The following is a 14628-nucleotide window of genomic DNA, read 5'->3' as shown; positions in this document are numbered from 1 at the left end:
CTGTTTCATTACTCTCCGTGAAGATCAGCTGAGGCGAGTCAGCTGAATGATGACTGGGGTTCACCTTCCAGGATGGTGATTCTCCCCCACCCTCCACAGATCACAGCAGGGGTACACGGCCACAAAGGGTCAGGCCACCAAAGATGTCCTCCTGCCCTTTGTGATCTCTTGCTCGCCTGGTCCCTGCTTCACCTACTCCCTACTCACATGACTGTGCTCACCCCCTGCCCCAACTAGTGGCTGTTCTAATCCTTAGGCCAGGACAACTCCACCAGCTGGTTTACTAAATTTATTACTGTAACAGGGAGGAGTCAATTCTGACTCCTGTTGGATATGTTTCTTTGACTTTAACCTTTGCTTTGTGTTGCTTTTGTTATTATAATCATAGATAACGGCCTCCCTCAGGGAACACGGTCCCTCTGCCCGAATGTTAAAGTGTCTGTGTTGAGCTCACAGGGAGACAATCTGACTCTGCCCATCTGTGCATGGCTGCAGAAAAGAAGTTAACACATCCTCTCCTGTTCTGCAAAATAAGTGGCCTTTTTACTTTACTTCCTCACCTCCTCTCCCACTCTGTACCATAAAACAAACTGGCATCCAGACCCTGAAAAGATGATTTTTTGGAGACACCACTCTGCCATCCTCTCAGTCTACCGGTTTTCTGAATAAAGTCATATTCCTTGCCTTGACACCTGTCTCACGATTCACAGGCCTGTCATGTGGCGAGCAGAGTGAACTTGGACTCAGTAACATACATCTGCGTTTAATTAATCTGAGGTCATTAATCTGAGGGGGCTGTGAGAGATGTGTCCCAGCTGCTGGTTTCCCTGGTAACTGACAGTCAACCTGATGTCAGTTCCCCCTACAAATGGTAGCCTCCGTATCCCCCTGAATGGCCAAGATTGCTGCCATGTCCTGCCTGCTGTCTGCCAGATACAGTGGGATGTCTCTCCAGGACCTTTTGATGCAGACTTGTAAGCACCCCTTTCCAGTAAACCAATGATGTCTGGGCTGTTTGTTAACTCTTGAGGTTGGGCAACAAGACGTACAGGTGTCCAGGATGCAATCCAACACCACCTCTGAACACCTCCACAGGGAGTTACAACCACACACCACATCCTTTTCTTGGGCCTGATGGACCCACTGACTTCTCTTTCTTGTTCCAGTCAGAACGCGCTGCTGCTCCTTCTGAGACCTTTCAGTGATGGCAAATCTCTGCATTTTTTCCTACTGCTCCAGGGAAACTTGTATGTCAAATTCTTCAACTCTCACAACTCTGCTGCTGCTGCTGCTAAGTCGCTTCAGTCGTGTCCGACTCTGTGCGACCCCATAGACGGCAGCCCACCAGGCTCCCCCGTCCCTGGGATTCTCCAGGCAATAACCCTGGAGTGGGTTGCCATATCCTTCTCGAATGCATGAAAGTGAAAAGTGAAAAGTGAAAGGGAAGTCGCTCAGTCATGTCCAACTCTTAGCGACCCCATGGACTGCAGCCTTCCAGGCTCCTCTGGTTGACTCACTGATGACTCTTCAAAGGAAAAACATCTACCTGCCCAAGCATTCCCCCAGCCTCTACAGAGCAAATAGAAAGAAATCAGTGCAGGCGGAGGGGGGAGTTTCTTCCTGTTTTTCCACTATGGCAGATTTAGAAGTAGAGTGAGATTCAGCGAGAGTGAAAACCTAGAGGCAGAGCTCTTCACTCTACTGAAGGCCTTTTAGCCGCCAAGCTGAATGAGCTAAAAGAAAAACCTTCCAGAGTATTTAAAATAGTTTAGATAGCTTCTTAAAAGGGAAGCTCCTCCTTTAAAGAGCAGGGTGGTTTTTATATATCATAAACTGAGTAGCTTGGGTTCTCAGAAGACAAGCTGTTCCTTCAGTAGATCTGAGGCAAAATGGGGTTATCAGAATCACGGTAGAGAGATGGGGAAAATGACCTCCCAACATGGCTTCAGGTGGGGCAAAGGGAGCAGGAATGGTTGAGCCATCGGCTAAATCATGAGCCAGGTCCCCAACTCCTTCCATGATCTGAAACTGCACCTCAGCCCCTGAGAGGCCATGAGGAACAGAGAAAGCAGACTTAAGAGTGGGCTGGGAGTGGGAGGAGGGAAGGAGGATATTGGAAACGGACATAAAAGAAGCCACTAAAAGCCCATTCCTTTTTGCTTTTAATTCTATTGTCCTGTGAACGCTAAGAATTAGGGGTTTCTTTCAGTTCCTAACACCTGCAGCTTTAAGTGTTCAATCACAATTAGAGTCTGAGAGAGTCTGAAGTGCTCGAAGCATCTCCTTTGTAAAGCAAATTGAAATAAATAACAAAAAATCTCTGCAGGAAGGACCAATCCTCCTCTTTTTTTATTAAAAACATCAGGCAGCACAGACACGTATCTGTCACATTCCTCAATAAGCAGGAACAGGTGCTGTCCCCAGGGCACGGGTGGAAGAGGAGGAGATGAAAAAACAGTGACCTTTTTCTTTGCGAGTCATTTCTTAGTATACCGTAGTAACTCACTTTGACAGTGAAACATTTGACAGCAGGGGCAACAACCAAGTGACAGATCTGTGTAAACTGGCACAAAACAGGTAGAAAAGAGAGCTATTCATCTAGTTCCACCTGTGAGATATAGTGTCTCCGTCAAGTCCAGGCGCCGCTCGCAGAGCTAGGAGTTAAGTCTGCCACATGCCTCTACGGGAGCACAAAGAATGGGGTGAGTGGCTATTACAGGCTGAGTGCTGTGTTCCCCTCAAGTTCATGTGCTGAAGCCCCGGTCCTCAGAGTGATGGTAGAGGAAGTGCTCTGGGTGGGAATTCGGTTTAGACGAGGTCATGAGGATAGGGCCCTCCTGATGGCATCAGTGTCCTTATAAGAAAAGGAAGACAGAGTTTCCTCTTTCTCTCTCTCCACCAATACACACCGAGGAGAGGCCACGTGAGGACACGGTGAGAAGGTGGCCATTTACAAGTCAGCACTCAGGCTCCCACCAGGCACCCAATCTGCTAGCAGCTTGACCTTGGACTTCCCAGTCTCCGGTACTATGGGAAATTAAAGTCTATTGCTTAAGCCACAGACTTTACGGAGTTTATGGTAAGTGTTACAGCAGGTAGAACTAATACAGTGGCTTAATTGCGCTGGGTCCTGTCCCTTCAGGAACTGGATCCAGAATAACATAAGGATGGGGCAATGTCAAAGCGCATTTTGGCCACAGGCAAGTCTTCCTTCTTTCTCCCTATATCAACTCACCCTCCCTATACAGGTAAATGTACAAGTAGAAGAATTTGGTATTGAAAGCTGAAATGAATGGTGGATGGAACAACTGAACGAAAGAAGACCCCCTACCCCCAAATTCTGGAAGAGGCAGAGAGGATTTTTAAGAAAATGATTTCTACAAACTTGCTTACCTTTATTTAAACGTCCCATGACAGTAAATTCAAAATATTTGCTGTGATCAGCTGAAGAGTAAAGGCCGAAGATGGTGGCTGAGCTTTTCGACTGCAGCTTGAAGGTGGAGATCACGTAGAGCTCGTTCAGAGTGGGGTCTGTCAGGATCGGCTGCAGAACACTCGGGTTCAGCCTCTGGCTGGCAGATGGGAGAAGGTCAAAGACTGGGGAGAACGGGAAGACAAGGACAATCAGTGAAAGTTTAACTTACGGACAAACGTGGTTTTTGTTTCTGTTTTGTTTTGTTGTTTTAGAGGGGGGACAATTTTCACAGTAAGCTATGAAGTAAGCTGATATTATAATCATTTTTCCACATTGTCAAACTTGCCAGTTGTCTCTGATCACTCTACGGTGACTGGATATTTGAACCAGAAGAAATATAGCACAATATTCATCACCAAGTTATAGACCCCAAGAGAAGACAAAATTTGCAAATCCATTTTGCCTGAAGAAGTGACTCTGAAAATGCCCACCAGGAAAAGTACTAAATGTTTAGCATGTGGGGGGTCGGGAAAGAACATGGGCTTCCCAGGTGGGGCTAGTGGTAAAGAACCCACCTGCCAGTGTAGGAGACATAAGAAATGACGTGGGTTTGATCCTTGGATCGGGAAGATCCCCTGGAGGAGGGCATGGCAACCCACTCCAGTATTCTTGTCTGGAGAATCCCACGGACAGAGGAGGCTGGCAGGCTATAGTCCATGGGGTCACAGAGAATTGGACATGACCGAAGCTACCTTAGCATGCACACGTGCATACAGGTAAGAGCATCCAAGTCATTGTTTCTCTTATGTCCCCTAGTAGTGAATTTCTGCCTTGGGATCCCACATGTGCCTCCTGGATCAAATCCAGCTGTCTATTCCTGGTCAGTAATAAACGACACAAGGAATGCCATGGAAAGCATGGATGTGATGGGAGATACAGTGTCAACAAAACAATCTGCTACCTTTGTGGGACCTAAGTGTGCCTTTGTGCGTTTACAGTTCTCCAGTATTTCTCTGCTAAGAAATTGTGAGTCTGACAATGTGGAAACAAAATGGAAACAAAACAGTACAACGTGCTTTCTGTTTCTTGACTGTATAACCTGACAGAGTTGGTCTACAAAATCTAGAATCTAAATTTATATTGTACAAGTTGCTTTTGATACAAGCCAGCTGCAGTTTTAAACTTTATGAAAGCTATAAAAAAGTGTGTCCAGTTAATTTCAAAGGCAAAGGCCAAATTTGGGTAATTCTCACTAGACTGTTACCTAATGTTTCTTTTGGTTTATGCAAAATTGTTTGAACAATCCCACAGCCTGCAAGAACTTCAGGCTCCAGAGCTGTTTCTGGATATAATAATCTGGTTACTAAAGACGGTCATACATCATGGCATCTGGTCCCATCACTTCATGGGAAATAGATGGGGAAACAGTGTCAGACTTTATTTTTCTGGGCTCCACAATCACTGCAGATGGTGACTGCAGCCATGAAATTAAAAGACGCTTACTCCTTGGAAGGAAAGTTATGAGCAACTAGATAGCATATTCAAAAGCAGAGACATTACTTTGCCAACAAAGGTCTGTCTAGTCAAGGCTATGATTTTTCCAGTGGTCACGTATGGATGTGAGAGTTGGACTGTGAAGAAAGCTGAGCGCCGAAAAATTGATGCTTTTGAACTGTGGTGTTGGAGAAGACTCTTGAGAGTCCCTTGGACTGCAAGGAGATCCAACCAGTCCATTCTGAAGGAGATCAGCCCTGGGATTTCTTTGGAAGGACTGATGCTAAAGCTGAAACTCCAGTACTTTGGCCACCTCATGCAAAGAGTTGACTCATTGGAAAAGACCCTGATGCTGGGAGGGATTGGGGGCAGGAAGAGAAGGGGACGACAGAGGATGAGATGGCTGGATGGCATCACTGACTCGATGGACGTGAGTCTGAGTGAACTCCAGGAGTTGGTGATGGACAGGGAGGCCTGGCGTGCTGCGATTCATGGGGTCGAAAAGAGTCGGACACGACTGAGCGACTGAACTGAACTGAACTGAACTGAAAGATGGTCATAGTATCTGTAATTTATAAAGAGTTCTTATAAATCAATGAAATAAGCATCCTAACAGAAAAAAAATGGGCATATAACACGAAAAAACAATTTACAAAAAAAGTATTACAAGGGCAAATAAGTACACAAATAATGTGTTCACATGCTTAACTAATGATGAAGGAATTGCTAACTTAAACATCAAGGTAGGGCTTCCCTGGTGGTCCAGTTAAGAATATACCTGCCAATGCAGGGGACACTGGTCCGATCCCTGCTCTGAGAAGATCCCACATGCTGCAGGGCAACTAAGTGTGTGCGTGTGTGTGTGTGTGTGTGTGTGTGTGTGTGTGCCACAACTACTGAGCCAGTGCTCTAGAGCTCGCAAGGCACAACTCATGAGCCCACACACCGCAACTACTGAAGCCTATGTGCCAAGAGCTTGTGCTGCTCAAAAGAGAAGCCACCACACTGAGAAGCCTGCACAGTGCAAGGAAGGGGAGCCCCCGCTCACTGCAACTAGAGAAAGCCCTTGCACAGCAATGAAGACACAACACTGCTGCTGCGTCACTTCAGTCGTGTCCGATTCTGTGCGACCCCACAGACGGCAGCCCACCAGGCTCCACCGTCCCTGGGATTCTCCAGACAAGAATACCAGAGTGGGTTGCCATTTCCTTCTCCAATGCATGAAAGTGAAAAAAGTTGCTCAGTCGTGTCCGACTCGTAAATAAATAAACGTTAAAAAAACGCATTAAGGTATTATTTCCCTCATCAAATTGAAAACAATAAATGCAACAATACCCAACTGTTAGTGAGAATTCGGGGAACTGGGTACTCATATACCGGTGGGTAAAGATTTACACTAGAATGAACACTTGGAAGCCAGTTTAAAAAACAGTATCAAAGACCCTAAGACACACATGCTCTTTGATTTAGTGACTCTACTAAAGGAATTTATCGTAAGAAAATAATGGATAACACAGTAATGTATTTAGGTACAAGGAGATTCACCACCAGTATTAATTCTAAAGCTTCTATGTAGGAAGGAGTTATGTGAAAATCTAATTGGAAGAGGTGGGAAACCTGGATCTTTGCTGGCATAGCATTTCGCCTCTCTTTACCAGAGATAGTAGGGTTTGACAGAGATTACAGGGGTTCAGCCATCCCAAACCATCCTGTGGCACTACAAATGTTCAATAAATTATTTACAATTTCAAACCACTGGAAACAATCAACTGTCCTATGCTAGAGCCCAGGCTAAATATATTTTATGCTGTGCTTAGTCTCATCCAACTCTTTGTCACCCTATGAACTGTAGCCAGACAGACTCCTCTATCCATGGGGATTCTCCACGCTAAAATACAGGAGTGGGTTGTCATGCCCTCCTCCAGGGGATCTTCCCAACCCAGGGATAGAACCCAGGTATCCCGCAGTTTCTTTATTGCAGGTGGATTCTTTACCATCTGAGCCACAAGGGAAGCCCAAGAATACTGGAGTGGGTAGCCTATCCCTTCTCCAGGGGATCTTCCCAACCCAGGAATTGAACCGGAGTCTCCTGCATTGCAGGTGGATCCTTTACCAGCTGAGCTACCCAGGAAATTTTGGTCCACCCAAAAAGAGTAATACTATCAAAAACAGTAACGCAACTGAATACTTACATATGGAAAGATGCTCATGATATACTATGGGGAGAAAGATTATCACAGTAATCCAAGTCTATGCCCTGATCAGTAATGCTGAAGAAGATGAAGTTGAACAGTTCTATGAAGACCTACAAGACCTTCTAGAACTAACACCCAAAAAAGATGTCCTTTTCATTATAGGGTACTGGAATGCAAAAGTAGGAAGTTAAGAAATACTTGGAGTAACAGGCAAATTTGGCCTTGGAGTACAGAATGAAGCAGGGCAAAGGCTAATAGAGTTTTGCCAAGAGAACGCACTGGTCATAGCAAACACCCTCTTCCAACAACACAAGAGAAGACTCTACACATAGACATCACCAGATGGTCAACACTGAAATCAGATTGATTATATTCTTTGCAGCCAAAGATGGAGAAGCTCTATACAGTCAGCAAAAACAAGACTGGGAGCTGACGGTGGCTCAGATCCTGAACTCCTTATTGCCAAATTCAGACTTAAATTGAAAAAAGTAGGGAAAACCACTAGACCATTCAGGTATGACCTAAATCAAATCCCTTACAATTATACATTGAAAGTGAGAAATAGATTCAAGGGATTAGATCTGAGAGACAGAGTGCCTGATGAACTATGGACAGAGGTTCATGACATTGTACAGGAGACAGGGATCAAGACCATCCCCAAGAAAAAGAAATGCAAAAAGGCAAAATGGCTGTCTGAGGAGGCCTTACAAATAGCTGTGAAAAGAAGAGAAGTAAAAGGCAAAGGAGAAAAGGAAAGATATAGCCACCTGAATGCAGCATTCCAAAGAACAGCAAGGACAGATAAGAAAGCCTTCCTCAGAGACCAATGCAAATAAATAGAGGAAAACAGAATGGGGAAAACTAGAGATCACTTCAAGAAAATGAGAGACACTAAGGGAACATTTCATGCAAAGATGGGCAAAATAAAGCACAGAAATGGTACGGACCTAACAGAAGCAGAAGATATTAAGAAGAGGTGACAAGAATACACAGAAGAACTATACAAAAAAGATCTTCACGACCCAGATAATCACGACAGTGTGATCACTCACCTAGAGCCAGACATCCTGGAATGCAAAGTCAAGTGGGCCTTAGGAAGCATCGCTACAAACAAAGCTAGTGGAGGTGATGGAATTCCAGTTGAGCTATTTCAAATTCTAAAAGATGATGCTGTGAAAGTGCTGCACTCAATATGCCAGCAAATTTGGAAAACTCAGCAGGGACCACAGGACTGGAAAAGATCAGTTTTCATCCCAACCCCGAAGAAAGGCAATGCCAAAAAATGCTCAAATACCGCAAAATTGTACTCATCTCACATGCTAACAAAGTAATGCTCAAAATTCTCCAAATCAGGCTTCCAGATGTTCAAGCTAGATTTAGAAAAGGCAGAGGAACCAGAGATCAAATTGCCAACATCCACTGGATCATTGAAAAAGCAAGAGAGTTCCAGACAAACATCTATTTCTGCTTTATTGACTATGCCAAAGCCTTTGACTGTGTGGATCACAATAAACTGTGGAAAATTCTGAAAGACATGGGAATACCAGACCACCTTACCTGCCTCCTGAGAAATCTGCATGCAGTTCAGGAAGCAACAGTTAGAACTGTATATGGAACAACAGACTGGTTCAAAATCGGGAAAGGAGTGCATCAAGGCTGTATATTGTCACCCTGCTTATTTACCTTATATGCAGAGTACGTCATGAGAAAATGCTGAGCTGGATGAAGTACAAGCTGCAATCAAGACTGCCGGAAGAAATATCAATAACCTCAGATATGCATATGACACCACCCTTATGGCAGAAAGTGAAGACGAACTAAAGAGCCTCTTGATGAAAGTGAAAGAGGAGAGTGAAAAAGTTGGCTTAAAACTCAACCTTCAGAAAACTAAGATCATGGCATCTGGTCCCATCACTTCATGCCAAATAGATGGGGAAACAATGGAAACAGTGACAGAATTTATTTTTGGGGGCTCTAAAATCACTGCAGATGGTGATTGCAGCCATGAAATTAAAAGATGTTTGCTTCTTGGAAGAAAAGTTATGACCAATCTATATAGCAGATTAAAAAGGAGAGACAGTACTTTGCCAACAAAGGTCTGTCTAGTCAAAGCTAAGGTTTTTCCAGTAGTCATGTATGGATGTGAGAGTCAGACTATAAAGAAAGCTGAGCATTGAACAACTGATGCTTTTAAATTGTGGTGTTGGAGGAGGCTCTTGAGAGTCCCTTGGACGGCAAGGAGATCAAACCAGTCCATCCTAAAGGAAATCATTCCGGAATGGTCATTGGAAGGACTGATGCTGAAGCTGAAACTCCAATACTTTGGCCACCTGATGCGAAGAACTGACTCATTTGAAAAGACCCTGATGCCAGGAAAGAATGAAGGTGGGAGGAGAAGGGGACGACAGAGGATGAGATGGTTGGAGGCATCACCGACTGGATGGACATGAGTTTGAGTAAACTGTGGGATTTGGTGATGGACAGGGAGGCCTGGCGTGCTGCAGTTCATGGGGTCACAAAGAGTCGGACAGGACTGAGCAACTAAACTGAACTGAACTACAAAAAGAATTGAAAAGCAATATGACAAAATGCTGACATGAATAGTACCCATCTCTTGTTTGTAGGATTATATTTACATTTTAAACTTCCTTTTCTTTTGTTTATCCAATTTTCTATTTTTTTTTTTACAATACAATGAAGATGTATTGCTTTTGTAAGAAAAAATAGTTATAAAAGAAAAGGTAGAAGCCTAGTTACTTAGGAATGTCTACTCTTTTTATAAGATGACCTGTCTTCAGATTGGATCTGTATTCTTTATTTCATATATACTGAGAATCTTTCACAATAATGAAATTAACACTAGCAATGTTGGAAAGCAGATTATCTATTATGTTTTTTCTTGTGTCCCACATTCCCCAAACGTGAGGATTGCTGCCCAGTGTAGTTCAAGAGGGGGTGGAGAATTTTTAAATTTACAGAGAACTGGAAACTTTATATTTTCACCAGTGAAAGAGAAGGGAAATAAGACAACATATTTAAACATTCTCTTTAGGACAAGACATCTTCAGGAAAGAGATGTGTGTTTCAAGGATGGGAACTGCATGCAGAACTAAACTCTTGGTATTCCTGATTCTTGCTTTGACCACGATTACTTCATAATTCACCTCAAACTAAATTAATCACATTTCAATCTGTATGGTTCTTCTAATCCACTGGTTTCTCTCTCAAGAGGCAGAGTTGGGATTAGTTAGTAATGAGCTTGGAGAGCATTCTGAAAAGGAAATGAGACACTGCAAGTTTCTATTAATGTTATTACACTTCAGTAATAGTGCCAAGATCTAAGCACAATCTTCTAGTCGTGCACAGGTGAAATTACTGCTACCAATGAGCCCAACCACTGTGTCATGAAAATCAAATATTTACTAATAAGAATAGCAAGGCAGCTCAGAGGAGAAAGGAGACGAGCAAATTTTTCAGCTGAGCTGATAACTGTAAGACTAATCAATTCAATAAAGGCATCTATCAGAAACTTGACTTAATCAGATCATCTACAGCAATTAAGTTAACCAGATAATGTAGGTATAGCCTGATTTCGAGTCTCCACGAAACAGGCAGCTCTGTCTCAGGAGAAGCAAAATCCATACCTGCACACCATGAAGTTGCATGTTCAAATGTCAAGAATTTGAGTAACACAAAATATTAGACCCATGAATTCAAACCTGTTAAATAACGTCTGCAGTAAGAAAGTTTTTGAACTGTGTTAAAGAGCTTCCTTCTGACACCAAAAGTAAAGGCAACAAAGAAAAGTAAACAAGGGAGACTACATCAAACTACAAGGCTTCGACACAGCAAAGGAAACCAGTGAAATGAAAAGGCAACCTACGGAGTGGGAAAAAATATCCGCACATCACATCTCTGCTGTAAGGGGTTAATATCCAAAACATATAATGAATTCATACAACTCAACAGAAAAGACACGCAAAACAACCAAGAACTACAAGCAAACATGTTTAAAATTGGGCAGAAAATCCAAATAAACTTTTCCCCAAAGAAGACAGCCCGCGTATACATGAACAGATGCCCAACATCACTAGTAACCAGAGAAACGCAAACCAAAACCACAGTGGCATGCTACCTTACACCTGTTAGAACGGCTAGTATTAAAAAGACAAGAAACAGCAAGTGTTGGTGCAAATGTGGGAAAAAGGGAACCCTTGTACACCACCCTTATGGCAGAAAGTGAAGAGGAACTAAAAAGCCTCTTGATGAGAGTGAAAGAGGAGACTGAAAAAGTTGGCTTAAAGCTCAACATTCAGAAAATGAAGATCATGGCATCTGGTCCCATCACTTCATGGGAAATAGATGGGGAAACAGTGGAAACAGTGTCAGACTTTATTTTTTTGGGCTCCAAAATCACTGCAGATGGTGACTGCAGCAATGAAATTAAAAGACGCTTACTTCTTGGAAGGAAAGTTATGACCAACCCAGATAACATATTAAAAAGCAGAGATATTACTTTGCCAACAAAGGTCCATCTAGACAAGGCCATGGTTTTTCCAGTGGTCATGTATGGATGTGAGAGTTGAACTGTGAAGAAGGCTGAGCACCGAAGAATTGATGCTTTTGAACTGTGGTGTTGGAGAAGACTCTTGAGAGTCCCTTGGACTGCAAGGAGATCCAACCAGTCCATGCTAAAGGAGATCAGTCCTGGGTGTTCATTGGAAGGACTGATGCTAAAGCTGAAACTCCAGTACTTTGGCCACCTCATGTGAAGAGTTGACTCATTGGAAAAGACCCTGATGCTGGGTGGGATTGGGGGCAAGAGGAAAAGGGGATGACAGAGGATGAGATGGCTGGATGGCATCACCGACTCGATGGACGTGAGTTTGAGTGAACTCCGGGACTTGGTGATGGACAGGGAGGCCTGGCGTGCTATGATTCATGGGGTCATGAAGAGTTGGACACGACTGAGCGACTGAACTGAACTGAACTGTACATCACTGGTGGGAATGCAAGTTGGTGCAGTCACTACGGAAAACAGTATGAAGGGTTCTCAAAAAATTAAAACTACCATCAGTCAGTTCAGTTCAGTTGCTCAGTCGTGTCTGACTCTTTGCATATGATCCAGCAATTTCACCCCTGGGTATTTATCCAAAGAAAATGAAACCATTAACTCTAAAAGATACATGGAGTTATTCATCACAGCACTATTTATAATAGCCAAGATATGAAAACAACCCGTGTCTATCAATGAATGAATGGATATAAAAAATGACATATATATATATGTGTAGACACACATATATGATAGAATATTATCCAATCATAAAAAAGGAATGAAATCTTGCCATTTATAACAACATGGATGGACTTCATGGGCATTATGCTAAGTGTAATGGGAAAAACAAATTACGTATGATCTCATATGTGAAATCTTAAAAACAAGAAGAATCTCATAGAATACAGAGAACAGATTAATGGTTGCCAGAAGTGGGAGTGGTGGTTGTGGGGGTGAAACAGATGAAGAAGGCCAAAAGGTACAAACTTCTAGTTGTAAAATAAGCCGTGGGGATGTAACATACAGCCTGGAGACTACAGTTAATAGTACTGTATTGCATATTTGAGAGTTGCTAAGGGAGTAGATCTTAGAGTCCTCATCACAAGGGAAAAAACTGCAGCCATGTGTGGCGACAGGTATTAACTAGTCTTGTGGTGAACGTTTTGCAGTGTATACAATTATCAAATCATTATGTTGTACACTTAAAACTGATATAACATTATATGCCAATTATATACTAATTTTTAAAAAAAGTTTCTTTTCTTACCTTCCCAGAAGCAAGGTTGCAATGAATAAACTGCAGCGTTTTAAACATTTCAACCCAAACTAAAAGCAGTTCAGTACCCCCTGACAATACAATTCTGGTAGCCTGGTCTGGAATCAGAGTGAGTTGTTTGGTGAAATGCAATGTTTAAAAGGGTAATTACTGCAGTGGGAGGGGAAGGGACCAGGATAAGCAATCTTGATTCTGGCTTCCTAGAAATAGCGATTTTTACTTCAAGTTTTATTTCCTTAGCCGGAAAGAAATTAACCCCAGGCATCAATTTCAAGCAGATGAAGGCGATCACTGGCTAGCCAATTAGAGCCCTAAGAGCTTTTCTTGGTTAAATAACTTCTTCCTTTCGGTCTTCCCAAAATTCTGTTTAAGCTTAAGTGCTTTCTGCACAACGGTTCTTTTCACAAAGGGGTTTGAAGATTGATTATCCAAGTGCTTTTCAAATTATTTATCTAATTTTTAACCTCTGTAGAGAAAGACCCATTTCTTAGCCTTCCTGTTCAATTTACCTCCAGATTCAAGAGATCAAGCCAACTCCCAAAGTCCCAGCAGAGCTGGAGCAGAAAAAGGCGAGCGGCAAGGTAAAAGAGTAATATTGCACCTTTCTTGGGTATGTGGCCTCAGACTAGGCTAACATCGAAAGATTTAGGGTGTCATCGCCGAAGGGAGGGCGGCCCACAGAGCCGCAGGGCACAGAATCCAGATTTCACCGTACTCCAGACTGGACGTGTTCGAGGTCTAGGGCCGCGCTACAAGCTTGGAAGTGAACCCCACCTCTTTGCCTAGATTGAAAATAAATTTTACACCCCTACCCCCAAACTATTGTATAGGGAATTGATCTCACCGCCGGTTAATCGAATCCCCGAAAATTCTCATCTCTAATGACCGCTTCCAAGCACAATACGCTTTGCCTCGGGCCCCAGAGGCACAGTGAGGTACCCAGAGGGACCCAGGAGCCAAGAGCGGAGCAGCGCGCGGGGCTGGTCCCTCCGTTCGCCCGAGCGGAGCTGCGAGACGGCGGGCTCGGTGGCCCGGAGCCCGGCTCGCACCTACTTACCCTGCGGGGTGGCCTGGGCGCCGGCCCCCAGCCAGGGCTGCAGGGCCAGGTGCAGCAGGAGGAAGGTGGCTCCGCGCGGGGCCAACATGTTGGCTCTCCGCGCTCCCCGCGGGCGCGCGGGAGTCTCGGCAGCGTGGGCCCCGCCTGGGTGTGCGGGCGGCGCGCGGCCCCCGGTTGGGCTTCCCGCGGGCGGCGCAGGTAAGGCGAGCGCGGCGGCGTCCGGGCAGCCGTCGGGGGGCGGCGTTCGGGTCCTGGCGCCGCGGAGCTCGGTGCGCTGGAGGCAGGGCTGGGCGCTTTATGGTCCGGCCGGCCGGGGCGGGGAAGGGCCGAGGCCGGGGCGGCCCCCTTGGCCAGGATCCCCTTTGGCCGGGAAGTGTGGGGGTGGCCAGAGCGGCGGAGAGAAAGGGGTGAGCGTGGGCACTGGGGACGAGAAGGGACCCCCCCTACCTCCGCCCGACTGGGTTCTGGGGAGGTGGGCGTGGTCGCCGACCCCGGACGGACGAGGAAGTTAGGAGAACGGGAAGAGCTAGGAGGGGGCTGGTAAGAAAGTGAGGACGTGCAGGACAGCGAAGAAGGAGAAGAGAGGGGCAAAAGAAGCAGAAAATGACACTGACCCGCTAGCTTTGGGCACCG

General features: G+C 44.7%; 1 protein-coding gene across 1 annotated transcript in view; it reads right to left on the bottom strand.

The window, feature by feature from the left end:
* Positions 1 to 14261, bottom strand: part of THBS4 (thrombospondin 4) — a 53821-nt gene extending 39560 nt beyond the window's left edge. The window contains exons 1-2 of the mRNA XM_070796883.1: positions 13996 to 14261; positions 3394 to 3597 (exon numbers count right to left, since the gene is read on the bottom strand). Coding sequence (XP_070652984.1) covers positions 3394 to 3597; positions 13996 to 14083 — 292 coding nt within the window. The 5' untranslated portion in view covers positions 14084 to 14261. The remainder of the gene's footprint in view (positions 1 to 3393; positions 3598 to 13995) is intronic.
* Positions 14262 to 14628: the final 367 nt, after the last annotated feature.

This window comes from Bos indicus, chromosome 10, assembly GCF_029378745.1.
Source record: "Bos indicus isolate NIAB-ARS_2022 breed Sahiwal x Tharparkar chromosome 10, NIAB-ARS_B.indTharparkar_mat_pri_1.0, whole genome shotgun sequence".
Taxonomy (NCBI): Eukaryota; Metazoa; Chordata; class Mammalia; order Artiodactyla; family Bovidae; genus Bos; species Bos indicus.
The sequence above is the reverse complement of the archived record's forward strand: the minus strand, read 5'-3'. Positions and strand labels throughout refer to the sequence as shown.